At 45.5% G+C, this 18,478-nt stretch overlaps 1 protein-coding gene across 3 annotated transcripts in view; it reads right to left on the bottom strand.

Moving 5' to 3' along the window:
* Positions 1 to 18,478, bottom strand: part of RSU1 (Ras suppressor protein 1) — a 190,952-nt gene that overhangs the window by 140,833 nt on the left and 31,641 nt on the right. For all 3 annotated transcript variants that reach the window (XM_081227722.1, XM_081227723.1, XM_081227724.1), the window contains 2 exons: positions 9,517 to 9,637; positions 305 to 423 (listed from right to left, as the gene is read on the bottom strand). In XM_081227722.1, coding sequence (XP_081083848.1) covers positions 305 to 423; positions 9,517 to 9,637 — 240 coding nt within the window. The remainder of the gene's footprint in view (positions 1 to 304; positions 424 to 9,516; positions 9,638 to 18,478) is intronic.

The following is an 18,478-nucleotide window of genomic DNA, read 5'->3' as shown; positions in this document are numbered from 1 at the left end:
ATGCTCTTTAAAAAGAAAGTCAAGTTCTCTTAGCTAAATGTGAGACTTGATCTCATTTAGGTAAAAATCTCTCTCAGAAAGTTAATATGACATTACCAAGTCCACTTGAGTGCAATGGTGTCAAATCACGATATATCAAGTATACATACTGCTGAGCTATGAGGGAATAGTCAAAGGAATCTGAAGGAAAAAAAATGTATCTGTCCAATAATTTCTCTTGGAGTTTGGGCCCTGGCAAATAAATTTCCCGTTCAGAACGCAAAGGACCATTTTAAGGAGATTTATAGAATTAAAAGTTTCTTACTCAGGTAGAAGAAGTTTCCGGGAAGAGAATTTTCATTCAAGTTGTTATAAGTCAAGTCAAGGACCTCCAGAGCTGGGAGCGATCCAAATCCTCGAGGCAGAGTGTTGAGTCTATTCATGCTGTTGTTAGGGGGAAAAAATGCAAGATGTCACACACAAAACGTGTATTTATACAGACTACTCAAATCACCTCTGTGTCACGGGCCTAAGAGCCCCACGTGAGAGGCTCAAAGCTCAAAAGACTGCCATAATTCCATCCACTTTACGTTATTTTAATCAGCCTAGTAATTCTAGTCAGAGAATCTACACATTCATGAAACATTTGAAAATGTCCTAGTTGTCACTTTCTCCATAGGTGATGCTCAATCATAGTTTTACACAGAAAATTAGAACATCACAAAATATCCATCCTTCTAGAGAAAAACTTCCTTATCAATGTAGCAATAATAAGACCTCAAAAGGTGCATATGATTAGCTCTAGTAGTTTTCTGGTGGCATCTTTAGGATTTTCTATGTATAGTATCATGTCATCTGCAAACAGTGACAGTTTTACTTCTTTTCCAATTTGGATTCCTTTTATTTCTTTTTCTTCTCTGATTGCTGTGGCTAAAACTTCCAAAACTATGTTGACTAAGAGTGGTGAGAGTGGACAACCTTGTCTTGTTCCTGATCTTAGTGGAAATGCTTTCAGTTTTTAACAATTGAGTATGATGCTTGCTGTGGGTTTGTCATATAGAGCCTTTATTATGTTGAGGTAGGTTCCCCCTATGCCCATTTTCTGGACAGTTTTTATCATAAATGGGTGTTGAATTTTGTCAAAAGCTTTTTCTGCATCTATTGAGATGATCATGTGGTTTTTATTCTTCAGTTTGTTAATGTGGTGTATCACATTGATTGATTTGTGTATACTGAAGAATCCTTGCATTACTGGGATAAATCCCACCTGATCATTGTGTATGATCCTTTTAATGTGCTGTTGGATTCTGTTTGCTAGCATTTTGTTCAGGATTTTTTACATCTATGTTCATCAGTGATATTGGGGGATAAAGAAGATGTGGCACATGTATACAATGGAATATTACTCAGCCAAAAGAAGAAACAAAATTGAGTTATTTGTAGTGAGGTGGATGGACCTAGAGTCTGTCATACAGAGTGAAGAAAGTCAGAAAGAGAAAGACAAATACCATATGCTAACACATACATATGGAATCTAAAAACAAAATGGTACTGATGAACCTAGTTGCAGGGCAGGAATAAAGAGGTAGACATAGAAAATGGACTTGAGGACATGGGGTGGGAGGGCAAAGCTGGGGCAAAGTGAGAGTAGCATCGACACACATACACGACAGAATGTAAGATAGTCGGCTGGTGGGAAGCAGCCGCATAGCACAGGGAGATCAGCTTGGTGCTGTGTGACCACCTAGAGAGGTGGGATAGGGAGGGTGGGAGGGAGACGCAACAGGGAGAGGATATGGGGACACATGTATGCATATGGCTGATTCACTCTGTTGTACAACAGAAACTAACACAGTATTGTGAAGCAGTTATACTCCAATAAAGATCTATTTAAAAAAAAAAAAGGGGCTCCCCTGGTGGCACAGTGGTTAAGAATCCGCCTGTCAATGCAGGGGACACGAGTTCGAGCCCTGGTCCAGGAAGATCCCACATGCCAGGGAGCAACTAAGCCCGTGCGCCCCAACTACTGAGCCTGCGCTCTGGAGCCCGCGAGCCACAACTACTGGAGCGGGCGCGCCTAGAGCCTGTGCCCTGCAACAAGAGAAGCCACTGCAGTGAGAAGCCCGCGCACCGCAACGAAGAGCAGACCCCGCTCGCCGCAACTAGAGAAAGCCCGTGCGCAGCAACAAAGACCCAATGCAGCCAAAAATAAATAAATTTATATATATATAAAAAAGATACATATGAAGCCTCATAGTTTTCACACTTCTGCTTCATTTGCTTTCACGTATTCCTCCCAATGGGAGACACCCCCCCCGCAAAAAATCACTTTTTGTTTGTTTGTTTTGCAACTACTAATAGTAGTTCAAAATCATCTCTAATTAGAATCAAGGTTGCCAGGGACTGGGGAAGGGGGTGCTGGGGAGTTGTTTAATGGGTATAGAGCTTCAGTTTGGCAAGATGAGAAACTTCCAGAGATTGGCTGCACAGCAATGTGAATATATTTAATGCTTCTGAATCATACACTTGAAATAGTTAAAACGGTGTCTTTTATGTTATGTGTATTTTATCACAATAGAAAGTTTTTAAATATATGTATACATTCCAATGAAAGCTAAGGAAAGCTAAGGAAAATATTTTCCTATTATGCTGTATTTTCTTCAAGACTCTTATTTTTCTTAATGTGGTTCCCTTTGAACACACTTAAAACCCGATTTCAAAAAAACTTTTTTAAATCTAATATAAGGCTGACAAATATTGAAAGGTGGGAGGGACTGTGACACTAAAAATAATTCTAGACAGCAATCCTTCTCACATGAGGTACAACCCTGTTCACACCCACCAACCAGGCCTCCGAAGAAATAGCTGATAGCAGAGAAAGAAACCTAGAAAAAAGCGATGTCCACCTCTTGATGGGTATAAAATCTTAGGTTAACTTTACAGTTAGCAAAATAACCTCCACTACAATTTACTATACTGCTAACAACTAATATTTTCTATGAATTCACAATTTGTGAAGCACACTTATGTCAAGTGCTTCACCTGGGTCTTCAAAACTATCGTGGAACGTCGGCAGGACAGTACTTATACTGATCTTGGAATTCTGCGATGAAGTCACAGGTTAAGACAGGTTAAGTACCAAGGACCCCTCACTCTACTGATGAGAATGACAGGTACCTGAGAGCACCCAGCACTCGTGGAGGCCAAGGCACCCCTAATCCCTGGACCCCAATGTGAGGATGCTGAGTAAATTGAAGGAAAAGAATCAGAGACCGTGAGAAAGGCATAGAAGTATACATCAGGCACTTCTTTCTTTAAACCTTGCTCTAAGTTACCCACTTTTGCAAACGACCAGTAAAGTTTTTCTTTCCAAACACAGAAATACACTTTTGAAACATAAGGTGCAGGAAATCCATGCTTAGACTTTCTTAGCGGGAAGAGGCATCTCACCAAAAAGAGAGCGCTCTTGTCCAATCTCCAGCCTAGAGCGAGCCTGAGCCTGTCCCCCTCTCCAGGTGGCAAGAATGGACGGAACAGCAGGTTCTCTTTCACCTTGAGCGAGAAACCAATCCCCCCAACCTGTCAGGAACTCAGCAGAGCCCCTGTGCAGTCGGCAGCAGTGGGCCCGCTAACCCGGAGGGCAGAAAGGAAGCCCTAACTTAAATGCCTCAGAACGCCTGGAAGCAGAGTCGGTTCCACTGCCAGCAATGCCAGGAGCGCAGGACCTGTTCCTCTGGACACCAGCACACACACAGCGACCGGACAGCCGGGTCCCTGGCATTGTCAAGGGAGGCGCTGTCATTCACTGCCTACCCTGCAGGGGGCGCTCACGTCCATCTCCAGCTACACATGGGAGCTGCCTTTTTTTTCAATTTTTATTGGAGTCTAGTTGATTTATAATGTTGTGTTAGTTTCTGCTGTACAGCAAAGTGTATCAGTTGTGCATCTACATATGTCCCTTTTTTTTTTTTTTTTTTTTTTTGTGGTACGCGGGCCTCTCACTGCTGTGGCCTCTCCCGTTGCGGAGCACAGGCTCCGGACGCGCAGGCTCAGTGGCCATGGCTCACGGGCCCAGCCGCTCCGCGGCATGTGGGATCTTCCCGGACCAGGACACGAACCCGCGTCCCCTGCATCGGCAGGCGGACTCTCAACCACTGAGCCACCAGGGAAGCCCTGTCCCCTCTTTTTTAGATTCTTTTCCCATATGGGTCACCACAGAGCATTGAGTAGGGTACCCTGTGCTCTACGGTAAGTAGGTCCTTATTAGTTATCGAGTTTATATAGAGTAGTGTGTCTACGTCCATCCCAGTCTCCCAAATGTATCGCTCCCCCTGGGGGCTGCCTCTTTTTAGGGTGTCCCTCTGAGAGCTCCAGCACTCAAAGTTGCCCTGAGAGGTAACAGCAAGGGGAGAGGAAAAACACAGCTGGGACGGAGGTCCAGCTCCAGCTCTTGCTGGCTGGGTGGCCTTGGGGAACTTATTCGGCTTCTCTGAGACCCAACTTGCTCAACTGTAAGAGGAGGGTAGCGATACCCTCCCAGCAGGACTTCCAGGAGAGGAGCGAGAAGACATGGGAAGCCCCTGATGCAATTCTTGGCTCCCAAGCAGGTCCTCAAGAAACGATGGCTATAACTACAACAACTTCTCAGGAAGCTGGAGAGAAATTCTGATCCCGCCTCAAAGAGGCGAGCTCACCTGAGGAGACCGTGGAGCACCCGAACCATCGAGGATGGTTTCCCCATCTGCTTAATTTCCAATCGACTCAGGTGTTAAAGATAAAGCTGCTTAGGACTCAACCATGCCCAATGGTTTAAGTTCTTCTGTTTGCAGGTGAGCATTTTTTCAAATGCTTATGGAAATGGGAAGACACCCACGTACAATGGAGAACCTTATAAAACCTGAGAGTCAGAGGCTGTTTCCCATCTTTTCTCTTTCCTCCTCAAAAGCTACAGGAAGGCCTATAGGAGCACTTCCCTTTTGGAACACTCTGGTCTCCAGAGGTCCTCTGGGGCTTCTCCTGATTCCATAAAACCGTCTTTCCTGAAAGGCAAGTATTTTTCTCTCCTCCACAGATGACGTGCTCACATACTTAGCCAAAAAAACAAACAAAAAAACAAACCCACGAACACTGAACACTGTGCTTAGTGAAAAACTTTTACGTCTTCACGAGATAAGCTTCACCATCTCACTAGGTCAAAAGTTATTCCAGAATAGCTGGCATGACGCGCCTGCCATGAGGTTATCCCCGAAATGATGATCAACTTGTAACCTATGTAGCTTTATATTTTTTGTGAACTAACTCAGCACAATGAATGACACTGAAAGGATGAAGAGCATAATTCAACTTTCTGCTCTTTCTTCAGATGGCCTAAAAATCCTTTCCAGTTTTGAGATCACCAGAATAAATAGCAAATAGGATATAAAACTTTAAAATCAACTTCTGGTTGAACGCACAGTCTGGATTATGCCTATACGTGGCCTAACTGCTCTGCTGTAGTAGGGTTTCCTGTGTGTAGGGTTTTTTTATTATTATTCTGGTTGTTTATTCTAAGGAGTCCTCTGTGCCTTGCCTTACCCAGGGGTATGTAGGTATAATTCTTCATGCCATTCGAGGACAAGTATCATTTGTGGAAACTCATCTTAATTCCTTTCCCAGAGAACTAAGAGTTGCGTTCAAACTCTGACAACCCCATCTGTGTAGCTACTGAAACACAGAAAGTGCTACACCACCAGTAAATCACCAGGAGTCAAAAATGCAAACAGCTCCAAAGACGACAAAGAGGCAACTCAGATGTGATGGATAAAAAAAGGAAAGTTTAGGGCTTCCCTGGTGGCGCAGTGGTTGAGAGTCCGCCTGCCGATGCAGGGGACGCGGGTTCGTGCCCCGGTCCGGGAAGATCCCACATGCCGCGGAGCGGCTGGGCCCGTGAGCCATGGCCGCTGGGCCTGCGTGTCCGGAGCCTGTGCTCTGCAACGGGAGAGGCCACAGCAGTGAGAGGCCCGCGTACCGCAAAAAAAAAAAAAAAAAAAGGAAAGTTTACAACTCTGTCCTGAGGCGTCCTGAACCCAGCCAAACAAAACCTGTGCTCAGTATCTCCCCCCCAAAGCCGTCCCGTCCCATCCCGTCCCGTCCCGTCCGTACTGCCTCGTCCATGTTACCGCCTGTATCTATTTTTCATAGAAAATCCCTCCCCCGCCTTCACGGTCCCCGCCCTAGTTCACCAGGAACGCTAACCTGGCAGCCTCACGGGTCTCCTCTAACCTCTCCTCCGTGTGATCTTCATACGAAAATCATCTCACCTCGTCTCATGCCCGCCGCTTCCCTGTGCACACTCCCCAACGGCAGGGCGAGACCAGAACTCCTTCATCTGACTCACACACCCTCCACTAGCACTCGACTCCCTGCCACGACAGACAGACATTTCTCTACAGGCTGTTTCCCCAACTGTGACGTACGCTCCCTGAGGGCTGGACAGCCAGCACCTGAACCGCACCTGGCACAGAGCAGAGAGCTCAAGACATGCTTGTGGAACACACAGCAGACCCGTGGGCTTCTCTGCCTGGCCTCACCTCCCACCTCACCGCCCCCCGCCTCACCCTTTACACTCAGCGACCCCACACAACTCACAGCTCCTGGAGCGGAAGTTCTGCTTGCAATCGGAGACATCGTCCCCTCCTTGTGAGTCTTCGCAGCCTTGAGTCTCGGCCCCAACACGACCCCCTGCAGGAACCCTTCCGAGAATCTCACCCGAAGGCTAACGTGCCCCCTGTCGCTCTCTCCGACTGCCATCTGACAACCTTGCACACTCAGCGAGCCAGCTGCACCCCGGCCCTGCTCATCGACAGCCACTCTGCCTCATCCTGAAGGCCAGGGACTGTGACTTTCACCGTCGATCCCCAAACAAACAAGGCTCCTGATGCAGAAAAGGCAATTACAGGGCTTCCCTGGTGGTGCATTGGTTAAGAATGCACCAGCCAGTGCAGGGGACACGGGTTCGAGCCCTGGTCTGGGAAGATCTCACGTGCCAGGGAGCAACTAAGCCCGTGCGCCACAACTACTAAGCCTGCGTTCTAGAGCCCGTGAGCCACAACTGCTGAAGCCCACGCACCACAACTACTGAAGCCCACGACCTAGAGCCCGTGCTCTGCCAACAAGAGAAGCCCACGCGCAGCAACAAAGACCCAACACAGCCAGAAATAAATTTAAAAAAAAAAAGGCAATTACATAGTCCTGAGATAAATGAACCCATAAATAAAACAATGATGATGATAAAAGTGAACATTTAGGGGGCTTCCCTGGTGGCGCAGTGGTTGAGAGTCCGCCTGCAGATGCAGGGGACGCGGGTTCGTGACCCAGTCCGGGAGGATCCCACGTGCCGCGGAGCGGCTAGGCCCGTGAGCCATGGCCGCTGAGCCTGCGTGTCTGGAGCCTGTGCTCCGCAGTGGGAGAGGCCACAACAGTGAGAGGCCCGCGTACAGCAAAAAAAAAAAAAAAAAAAAAAAAAAGTGAACATTTAGGTATGGCTTACTATGTGCCAGGTACTATTCCTAGCACTTTTTTTTTTTTTTTAGTGAAAGAAGGTTTATTCAGGGAGATACACACTCCACAGACAGAGTGTGGGTCATCTCAGAAGGCAAGAGACGCCAGGGTATGGGGCTGTCAGTTTTTTTAGGGGTGGGTAATTTCAGAGGCTAATGAGTGCGAGAGTATCCCACCTATTTGGGGGAAGGGGCGGGGATTTCCAGGAATTGGGCCCCGCCCACTTTTCAGCCCTCTATGGTCCGCCTCAGAACTATCATGATACCTGTGGGTGTGTCATTTAGCTGATGTGTTACAATGATGTTTACTGAGGCTCAAGGTCTAGTGGAAGCCGACTCTCCGCCATTTTGGACCTTACCTATAACTATTAACTCCCTTAGTAAATGATGATGAGATTAACAGTAAGAATACATGTCTAGTACATACATCTTGTCTTAGCTTCTTTCTTATATACAACTGAAATATTAGGACTTCATAATTTTCAAATCAGAGATGTAAACGGAGGGTCCTTTCTTTTCTGCTTTGCCAGATGGGTATACAGTCTCTCTGTTTGTAGGAAGAAAAAGCTATCTGATATCAAGCTCTGAAGCCTACTTCCCCTCAGACCTTAGGAGAAAAGAATGCTCACAGAGCTTACAAAGAGCGTCTCTCAACCAGAGTGAACCACAAATTAAGAGTGTCTAACCAGACCCCTGGTGGAAAACCATAAACTAAAAATCAGTCCATGAATGATTTTGTTTTCATGATTGCTTCCTAGTAAATTGATAAATACCTGGCCCACGTCTACAGCCACGCCATGTACATCACGAATGGAATCACAGCACTTAGTGGCTATAATTTAATGAATATATTATTCTACATGGAGGATGAGGCAAGAGTGGGCAGTTTCCTTTAACAGCTACAACAATGAAGCTGAAATTCAGTAAGTCCAAGTTCTGGGTGGCACCTAGGTGTCTGACGGACAAGGCAGGGACCCCCTAACAATGGGGTTCTCTGCCGAGCTCAGCCACTGACCTCAGGGGCAATTAGCAGCAAGTCACTTAACCTCTTGGAAAGGGCCTGGCTTCCTTCCACAAAATGAAGGCAGTAATGCCCGCCCTTCCTCCTTCCCAGTTGTTAGGAGGGTCAAATACCAGTATGAGGACTCTGGAAACTGTAAAGCATTATAACAACACAAGGTATTATTATTATTCACTGCACCCTGATTCTGCAACCTCAGCTGAATCAAAACTCCTCTCTTCACCTTTGTATAAAGAGAAACACAGGGGCCTTCCCTGGTGGTGCAGTGGTTGGGAGTCCGCCTGCCGATGCAGGGGACATGGGTTTGTGCACCCTGGTCCGGGAGGATCCCACATGCTGCGGAGCGGCTGGGCCCGTGAGCCATGGCCGCTGAGCCTGCGTGTCCGGAGCCTGTGCTCCGCAACAGGAGAGGCCACAACAGTGAGAGGCCCGCGTACTGCAAAAAAAAAAAAAAAAAAAAAAAAAAGAAACACAGGATTATAACATCTCGATTGTAAAAAAGAAAAATTTTAAGAATCAACGAAGCAGTGTCGGGAAATGTATCCTCCCATCCGTAGATAAGGAAGGTGCTTTGGACACTATTTCTACACTACACAGAGAGAAAAAAATCAACCATATTACAATTGGTCTGCACAGTTCATGCCTGCTATGCAAGTAGGTCCCTTCCCGGTCAACATAACGGAAATAAAATTTTGTTGGAAACAAAATACAGTAAAAAAAAAAAAAAAAAAAAAAAAAGACTCCCTTATTGCAACAATTATCTTCTCAATTAGTGTGCAAATAGATACGCACTAATGTAGGCCACTGGAAGGATGTATTAAAACTAAAACTTTTTTAAAAACCTAAAGTACAGAAAGAAATTAGAAATCAGCTTCTCCTATGTAATCCTATAAATGGCAAGCCCCGCCCTCGCCCTTGGCCACGCCCCCTTTTCACCCCCTCCTCTTCTCAGTTTCCCTTCCCCTTCAGGAGACTCACCCCAGGTTCAGGTGTTTGAGTTTCTGAAGGCTGCTGATCTGCGTGGGCAGCTCCTCAATCTGGTTATTAAAAAAGTTAAGCACTTCCAAATTCTTCAGTTCTGCTATGTTTGGTGGCACAGCTACGGAAACAGAAACGCTGAGTGTGAGTGCAGGAACATTTGTTTTCCTTTCAAATGAGAGAAAGATGAAACTCCAGCACAACCATCTTGTTCACGTATATACACCTTACTTAATTTCTGTAGGTGTTTCCTAGGTAGTAGCTCACCACCCGGTAGACATGGAAATGTTTCTTCAAAGCGCAGAAGAGAATTTCTGTGCCATAAACAGTCTATAAGTGAACATTACAGAGCATTATATACTTCTGTTTTTTTAATTTTAATTTTTCCCCCCAGTTTTATTGAGATACAATTGACATACAGCCCTGTATAAGTTTCAGGTGTACAGCATAATGATTTTTTTTTTTTTTTGCAGTACACGGGCCTCTCACTGCTGTGGCCTCTCCCGTTGCGGAGCACAGGCTCCAGATGTGCAGGCTTAGTGGCCATGGCTCACGGGCCCAGCCGCTCCGCGGCATGTGGGATCTTCCCGGACCAGGGTACGAACCCATGTCCCCTGCATCGGCAGGTGGACTCTCAACCACTGCGCCACCAGGGAAGCCCCAGTATAATGATTTGATTTACACACAACATGATTATTGCAATAAGGTTAGTGAACATTTATCATCTCACAAAGGTACAAAAGAAAAGAAAAAGAAAATAAATGTTTTTCCTTGTGATGAGAACTCTTAAGATTTACTCTCTTAGATGTAAAATTATACTTTTATTGTTGTCATGTAATGTCTACTAATTGTCTTCTTCCTTTTGGTTTCCTCACATCTCCACCAAAAGAAAGTCAGCAAACTCCAAATCCCTTCCCGAGTAATGTATCATCAGTTTCAATAATCTGTTATCTGAAGAGCTGTTCTCTTAACACTGGACTCAACCACAATGATTTTTAAACTCAACCGTGAATGATGAAACAGTCAACCTACTTAGTTTCTGATTGTGGCCTCTGGCTTTTGCACGTTGATCAATACACACACACACACACACACCCTTATATCAGATTAGCAACATGTCACGGCACTGTTATACAGCTGTATGAAAAATGAACTCAGTAGCATGATATGAATATGAGTACGCAGGTTAAGAGTGGTTTATTTTATAAACCACGGGGGAGCTGAAAGGTTCCTCCCTCCCTAGAGTATACACCTGCCAATACAAATGTAAGAGCCAAAGGCATCTTTACCTCAAAAGTACTCTCAGCACAAAGCCTTGCAACAGATTGTACTTCATCTACCCCATTTGCTGCTTCAGTCTTTCTACAAACACTGGTTATGGGCCACCAGTTTATCCACGGTTCATGTAAACTCTTAATACCAAGACTATTCAGGTAACTGAAACCATGGACAAAGGCCTTGGGTACAAGAGAAGAAAGTGTTATGTCTTACGTCAGTACATCTTCTTCCCATCCCAACACCCCCCTCCAGGGGTGCCCCAGAAGACTGGGGAAACCTGGGGGCACTCTGCTTAGAATCACGACCAAGGTGTGCGTAGCATTTCCAGACAGACACCTGAGATATTTAAGAAGACAGCCACTCCGGTAACTCCAGTGGGTAACTCTCAGAGGAACAGAAATAAAGCTGCAGGCACACAGCTCGGTACAGCTCTGAGTCATCATTTTCAGCTTTATAAAATGTCTAATGTATAGATGAGCTGATTTCTTTTAGAGGGAAGCAGGTCTGGTAAAAGTTAAGAGAAAACACATTTGCTGGAGGAAGGGATTGTGAAGATGATGAATCAGTCTGAACTAAGACACTTGGGAAGAGGCAGTGGTCCAGATGGAAAATGAGCAAGGCGTAGATTCGTTACTCACTGAAGAGGCTGGTTGTGAGGATGGAGATAAAAGTGCAGCTTTTAATGGGATAATCAAGGCAGCTGGGGCCGCCCTCCAGCACCGCATTCTCCAACGCCAACGTGAATGTAGGTGAGCCCTATCTGTACGATATGGCTGCAAAAGCGTATGTCTTTAGGTGTGTCATCAATAACACACTTTTTTTTTTTTTTTTTTTGCGGTAGGCGGGCCTCTCACTGTTGTGGCCTCTCCCCTTGCAGAGCACAGGCTCCGGATGCGCAGGCTCAGCAGCCATGGCTCACGGGCCTAGCCGCTCTGCGGCATGTGGGATCTTCCCAGACCGGGGCACGAACCCGTGTCCCCTGCATCGGCAGGCGGACTCTCAACCACTGCGCCACCAGGGAAGCCCCAATAACACACTTTTGCAGGAATGAATGGTATTCACTTTGTGTAAACGACCGTGAACAAGTTTGTCAGGCTGTACCTACCAGGTTTCTAGGTGTCCGTTTACCTCTTCTCTCTACCTGGACCCTGAAGTGTGTAAAGTGCAAATCCACAGATGATTACAGCCCTGCTCAGAAACTTCACCCTTTCCCCGTTCACCCTCCAGCTACCACTAAGCTTCTCTCCTTGTGCATTCATCTGATTAGTCTGAAGAGCAATAAAGAAAGTTAGTGCAACCAGGAGAAAATGATGGTCTCAATTTAACCACAAACCAAGAATAATGCAGTCAGAATTACTGCCACCTTCCTGAAGTTACTTTGCTAATGCAATTAAATGCTGGTCCGAAGGTATCGCCTTTTTTGACAGGATGAGAGATTATTTCACTCTCCTTGCTAAATCAGTCCAATTTAAAACCACAAATTATGCTAAATGTGATTTAGGGCTTTGTTTTGTGGACACAAACAATAACCCCACATTCAATTTACTCAACCTCTCCCAGATTTTTGGTGCGCATGTGAATTTTTTGCGAAAGACTCCATTCAAATGAGAAGGGGAAAAACTTACACGGCTGATAGTCTTCCTCAACTACAGAAACCACTCCCCCTCCCCCGCCATAGTTAAATCCAAAAGAAATTAACCTTCAGACCTATCTGGATGGGATAACCTTTGCTCTTTCAACAAACATTTAGAGAATGCTATTTTGTGCACAGAAGCATAAACCTTTAGCACCTAGTGTTTCAATACTTTTGGGATAAAGTAACAGATGCATGCTATTTAAAGAAAGTAAGTTACAAAAGAAAGGGTATCAGAGTCATCAGTGGAGACAGGTCTAGTGCTTGGAAAGCAAACCAATCCCAACTGTCCAAACTGTCCATAAAAAAATAACCAGTTAACAATATGAGTAACAGCTGTGCAGTAACTAAATCATATACACAGATCCACAAACCATTTACGAAAAGCTATTATAAAAAGGGAGCAGCAATGTGTCACCAGTCAGAATATCCTGGTGGAATTTTCAAAACAGCTACGTGACATGCTAGCAAGAAGAAGCATTTTAAAATATAACTAAGCAGGGACTTCCCTGGTGGCGCAGTGGTTAAGAATCCGCCTGCCAGTGCAGGGGACACAGGTTCGAGCCCTGGTCCAGAAAGATCCCACATGCCGCGGAGCAACTTGGCCCGTGCACCACAACTACCGAGCCTGCGCTCTAGAGCCCATGAGCCACAAGTACTGAAGCCCGTGCACCTAGAGCCCGTGCTCCGCAACAAGAGAAGCCACCGCAATGGGAAGCCCGCGCACCGCAACGAAGAGTAGCCCCCACTCGCCGCAACTCGAGGAAGCCCACGCGCAACGAAGACCCAACACAGCCAAAAATAAAACATAAATAAAAATAAATAAAATATAACTAAGCAGTGAGCATCAATATATTTCTTATCATGCATCTGAAATGTTCCTTTTCCATCCATCTGTCCAGCTTCTGACCACGACCCCCCAGCAGTACACACGCAGCCTACAGACAACAAGGAGCTGAGTCCACAAAAGAAACAGAGGGGCCGTGTAATGGAAGAACCCAGGGGGCCTGGCCTGCTCATCCCGGGCTGGCTCTGTACTCCCTGATCAGCCCTGAACTTGCTGTGTGTCCTTAACTCAACTCACAACCTCTCTGGGCATCCGTTTCCTCCAGTAAAAAAAGAAGACTGGATGATGACCATTTCTACATTCCCTTCCACCTGGCTTTAGCATTCTAGGATTCTAAGAAGAGCTGGATTGCGAGAATCAATGATATGGATTTAAATAATGCAACAAACGGGGCCCTCAGTTAGGAAGCTCAGCCATGCAGAACTTTGCTTACGACAGAGAATTCAGTATCATTTTCAGTCTAACCAACGATGGCTACTTCAATTTTGAGAATTCAGCTGCTAGAGGAGGTGGCAGACAGGCCCCTAAGGACGCTCAGGTGTGCCCTGTCTCCTCCATGCCACTCTCTGCTTTGGTCAGAGGATCGGTGACCGCTGCGGATGCTCTAGGCCCAGAGCGCCTGCTGTGTTTTGGAAAAGGGGACAAAGATGGCGTCATGTCACCCCAGGAACTACGTATGCCCAGAGACTGATCTCGGCATATCTTCTGGCATTTGTAATTATTCAGACTAACAAGCCCAGGAAGACCCTCTCTTCCTTCAAGTCCTTCTCAATCTAACAACCTGTAAGTTATTCTAGAGTTCCTTCTAGAGAACCACGTACCGGCCCAGACTCAGCAATCAGCCACTGCACGGTTTCTGAGTGGTTCCACAACAAGAAACCTGAAGTGCCTGGGGGGCTCGGGGACGGCAGGCAAAACGGGGCTTGCCTGATCTCCAACATCTCTTTACAAAGCTCCCTGGGGCGGGAGGCACTGCATGGACACAGCAGACAGACCAGAGGTCCAGCCCTAAGAACCACTGACCCAGCGTTACTCGTGAACAGCAAATAACTCCTCCTAAAAGGACGTGTATCTGTCCTCATCGGTTACACGCAGGAGAGGTACAGCCACCGGACGCTGCACAGATGAAGCATCTTCACAAAATCAATGTCACCTTCAGGAACATGCTTCCCCCACTAGCGAACAGCAGCCAACCATTTCTCCAACATAAGATCCTAAATCAACTATTGTTGTAGCAATTGGAGCTTCGCTCTAAGAGCATTTTGTTCTAGGATATACAATTAACCATTGCATAATCAGTAACATATTTTCTTAAAGGCTTTTAGGAGTTCATTCACACAATGATAAACAGCAAGAGGTGCTCTGGGGCTGGGCGGGCCAGGATGCAGCCACTAGTTATGTATGGCTATTTCAACTTAAAGCTAGAGTGGGGGGACTCCCCTGGCAGTCCAGTGGTTAAGACTCCACGCTTCCGCTGCAGGGAGCACGGGTCCGATCACTGGTCAGGGAACTAAGATCCCACATGCCGAGAGGCTCGGCATGAATGAATGCATAAATAAATGAATCAATCAATCAGTCTAGAATGGGTATGTAAGTTGGCGTAGCCTCTAGGGAAAAAGAGTATGGAGGTTCCTCAAAAAATTAAAAATAGAACTATCATATGATCATATGATGGGCACGCGCCCTGCGTTGCCAGGGCTGAAATGTTACCATCTCGGGCTCACTTCCAGGAACACCAAAGTGCCCCTGACCCATGGGCCAAACAATGCCCAAAGATCCCACATGGGATAAGGTAAAGCAAAATAAATCCAATAGCACTGCTTCCCCAAACCTGACATATTTATACTAAAAAATAGGAGATCTGAGGGAATTCCCTGGCGGTCCAGTGGTTAGGACTCGGCGCTTTCACGGCCGAGGGTGCGGGTTCAATCCCTGGTTGGGGAACTAAGAACCTACAAGCCATGCGATGTAGCCAAAAAAAATAAAAATTGGAGATTTTTGTCTGTCGTAATAACAAATAAAAATGCCCAGATTGTTACATGCTTCTGCTGCTGTATGAAAATTTCTTTAACAAAGGATAAAGGGATCGTAGAAGAAAATTCAAATGGGGCCAGTTATGCTGATTCTTGAGTTACACTGCTGCAGTGAAGTTATTAGAAAAATGACCAAAAACATCAGCATACATGAAAACGAGTGAGATTATTTGTTAGGCAGTCAGTGGGGGAAGAAGACCATATGAGAAGAAATGGTGAAAGCAAACACTGCTTTGCCCCAATATTTGATGAATATGATATTGGAAAACAACCATCCGCCTTCTCCCTGGTGGGAAGACACCAGAGTAACAGAAACTATATGAAATGTCAAACTATATGAAATCTGAATTGGGCCATTCTTGGTCAGAGTAAAAGGAAAGCCCTTTTAATCCTTGGCTACAATAGCTGGAAGGCATTAGTCTATTCACACCACAGAGGTAATGTCTAGGCTAATTATATAGATGCCAATTCTCTCAGCAAATTAGGAATCACCATCCTGAATGCCATTTTAACGATTGCATGTAAAGAAGAATCTCCTCACTCTTGCAAATAATTATGCTCTTCAGAATTTTATATGCAAAAAAAAAGGTCATTTGTACCTATAGTGATTAATGACTTTTGTTTTCTGGCCAAAGACATGAGGTGGATGATGAACTAATTATATCTTAGTATAAGAATTTGAAGTTCAAATATACTGATGATAAGCAGCTTTATAGGTTTTATGGGATTTCCCCCAGAGCAGCTATTAAAACAGTGAATTAGGGTAGTTACAGGTTATTTAAAAACATAAAGATTATGGAACAGTAAAGCAAATTCTCATTTAACAGGATCTACATGTTCCTCAAGGTAAAAATGAAATAGCAAAATGCTAGATAGCCACCCAACAATGGCCAAGATCCCCCAAATATTATTAGCATTATAAGTGACAAAAGTGATGCTTTCAGTTAATCAGTGGTACTTCCTGAGCACCCACACTCAGAAGGACATACTTAGTGTATCCTATCACGGGCCTCCGTAAGATTCTACAGCTCAAATAGTTTTAGTAACCAAAACTATCCCTGACTTAATTTACTGCAAAAAAAAAAAAAAAAAAAAAGGTCCCAGTTTTTCAGCAACAATGAGAAAAATCAAGTATACAAAAATTAGGGGAAAAAATTACAAGCAAGCAGTAAGGCAAATTTTATAGTATAAAGTCTAACATGCAAAAATATCTATCCCTGGGGTCTAAAAAGTGTGTACACATAGCCAAACAAATCTTCTAAAAAGTGGACAAGCATGGATTTCTGCTCCTCTGAGGATGCAAAATTTAGCTGATGTCTGAATCTTGCATTAAGTTCCCAGAAGGAACCGAGGAATGGTCCATGCAGTTTTCAGGTGTCCTCCCAGACCGTGAATTCTTTTAGGAACACACCTTCGAAATCACACTCCAGCGCAGAGGGGCTACAGCAGCAACCAGGCAGGACATCAATAAACAGCTTTAATTTGGGAGCTGGGTTGAAACAGCAGCACCAAGCGGAAAGGCAGTGACCTTCAACGGCCTGGGAGGAGGTGACACCCAGTGAAGGACCAGAAAAGGGTGGAGGTTCCGTCCTCTGGCAAAGATGCCTAAGAAGTCTGGAAACACGGAAAAGAGCGAGAAAGAAAAGAACACTGAATACATTTCAATCCATCAATGCAGAAAGCAGGCTCAGGGACACAAAAAGAGCTATCTAGGCTCTTAAACTTTAAAAATTATTATAATGTAGTATTCTACACACACTCTCTCAATCCTCCATTATTAAGAGGGAGACTGGACAAATCCAATTCTCTCTCACACACACACACACACACACGACGCTTTGCCAACAGTTCACATCTTCTTTTACAATTAAGAATTACTTCAGCAAATGGATACATAACAAGGTCCTACCGTAGAGCACAGGGACCTATATTCAATATCCCGGGATAAACCACAATGGAAAAGAATATGAAAAAGAATGCATATCTATGCATACCTGAATCACTTTGCTGTACCGCAGAAATTAACACAAGATTGTAAATCAACTAGACCTCAATTAAAAAAAAAAAAAAAAAAAGCATGACTTCAGCAAGAGGGCAGCCACACGGGGCTGCTTCTCTTCCTTCCTTGCCTTACGTTCCGGGGGTGATGCAGGGGTACACGAGGCAGAAGGAAAGGGGGTGGAGGAGGATTCCCGGGGCTGGAAAACCCACACTGTACCCCTGGCAACTCCCCTGCTGACGATGACGATGCCTTTAACGTTGGGGAGGCTCCCTGCTCTTCCGTTCGAACGAGTGATGATCCGGGGCCAATGTCTGGTCCACGGAGCTCCGAGATCCCCCGGAACGGGGCGTTACTGCACACGGACGTCGTCGGGGGAAGCAGCAGGGGGAGGGAGGGGGAGCCCAGAGGCTCAAAGCCAGAGTGAGGCCCCCAACCTCCAGCTCAGGCTCCTCCACCACGTGAAGCCTGACGCCTCCCCTGGATACAGAGCAAGGCCTCCGAAACCAACCCTTCCTTTCACACTCGGGTCATGGTCTCTGGGGGACGTGGTCTTTCGAAGCGAAAAAGCTGTGGACACCTTATCCTTTAGTCTCCACACAGCTGGCCAGAAGGAAGGGCTCTGCGGAGAACGATGAGAAGAAGGCATCTCAACCTTTGGAAGGAGGAGCACGACTGGGAGAGAAAGGCAGGCACTTCTGCTAAGAATCAGGCGCCTGGAGCAGAGGTTACACAGGCGGGAAAAGCCTAAAACCACAGCAGGAGGTTAGACAAGACAGTTCAGATCCAACACAGGAGAAAATGGGTCGACGCGTTTGTTAACTCGTGGTCCACTGTATCAGAGCGGTGTTCTGTCCTGTTAAGCTGACTGACAAAGAGAAAGAAAAACTGAAAACAGAAAGGCTTTCTCAATGTTTTACTGGAGCTGAAAACATAGATATATATACACCACTGGCATACCTCGGAGATACTGCGGGTTCGGTTCCAGACCACCACAATAAAGTGAGTTTCCCAGTGCGTACAAATGTTTACACTATACTGTAGTCTATTAAGTGTGCAATAGCATTATTGCTAAAAAAAAAAAAGAAATTCTTAACTTAGTGAAAAAATACTTTATTGCTAAAAAGAGCCAACCATCATCTGCGCCTTTGACGAGTTACAGCAGTGATAGC

The sequence above is a fragment of the Mesoplodon bidens genome (genome assembly GCF_964165515.1).
Source record: "Mesoplodon bidens genome assembly, chromosome: 3".
Taxonomy (NCBI): domain Eukaryota; kingdom Metazoa; phylum Chordata; class Mammalia; order Artiodactyla; family Ziphiidae; genus Mesoplodon; species Mesoplodon bidens.
This window is presented reverse-complemented; position numbering and strand designations above follow the sequence as displayed.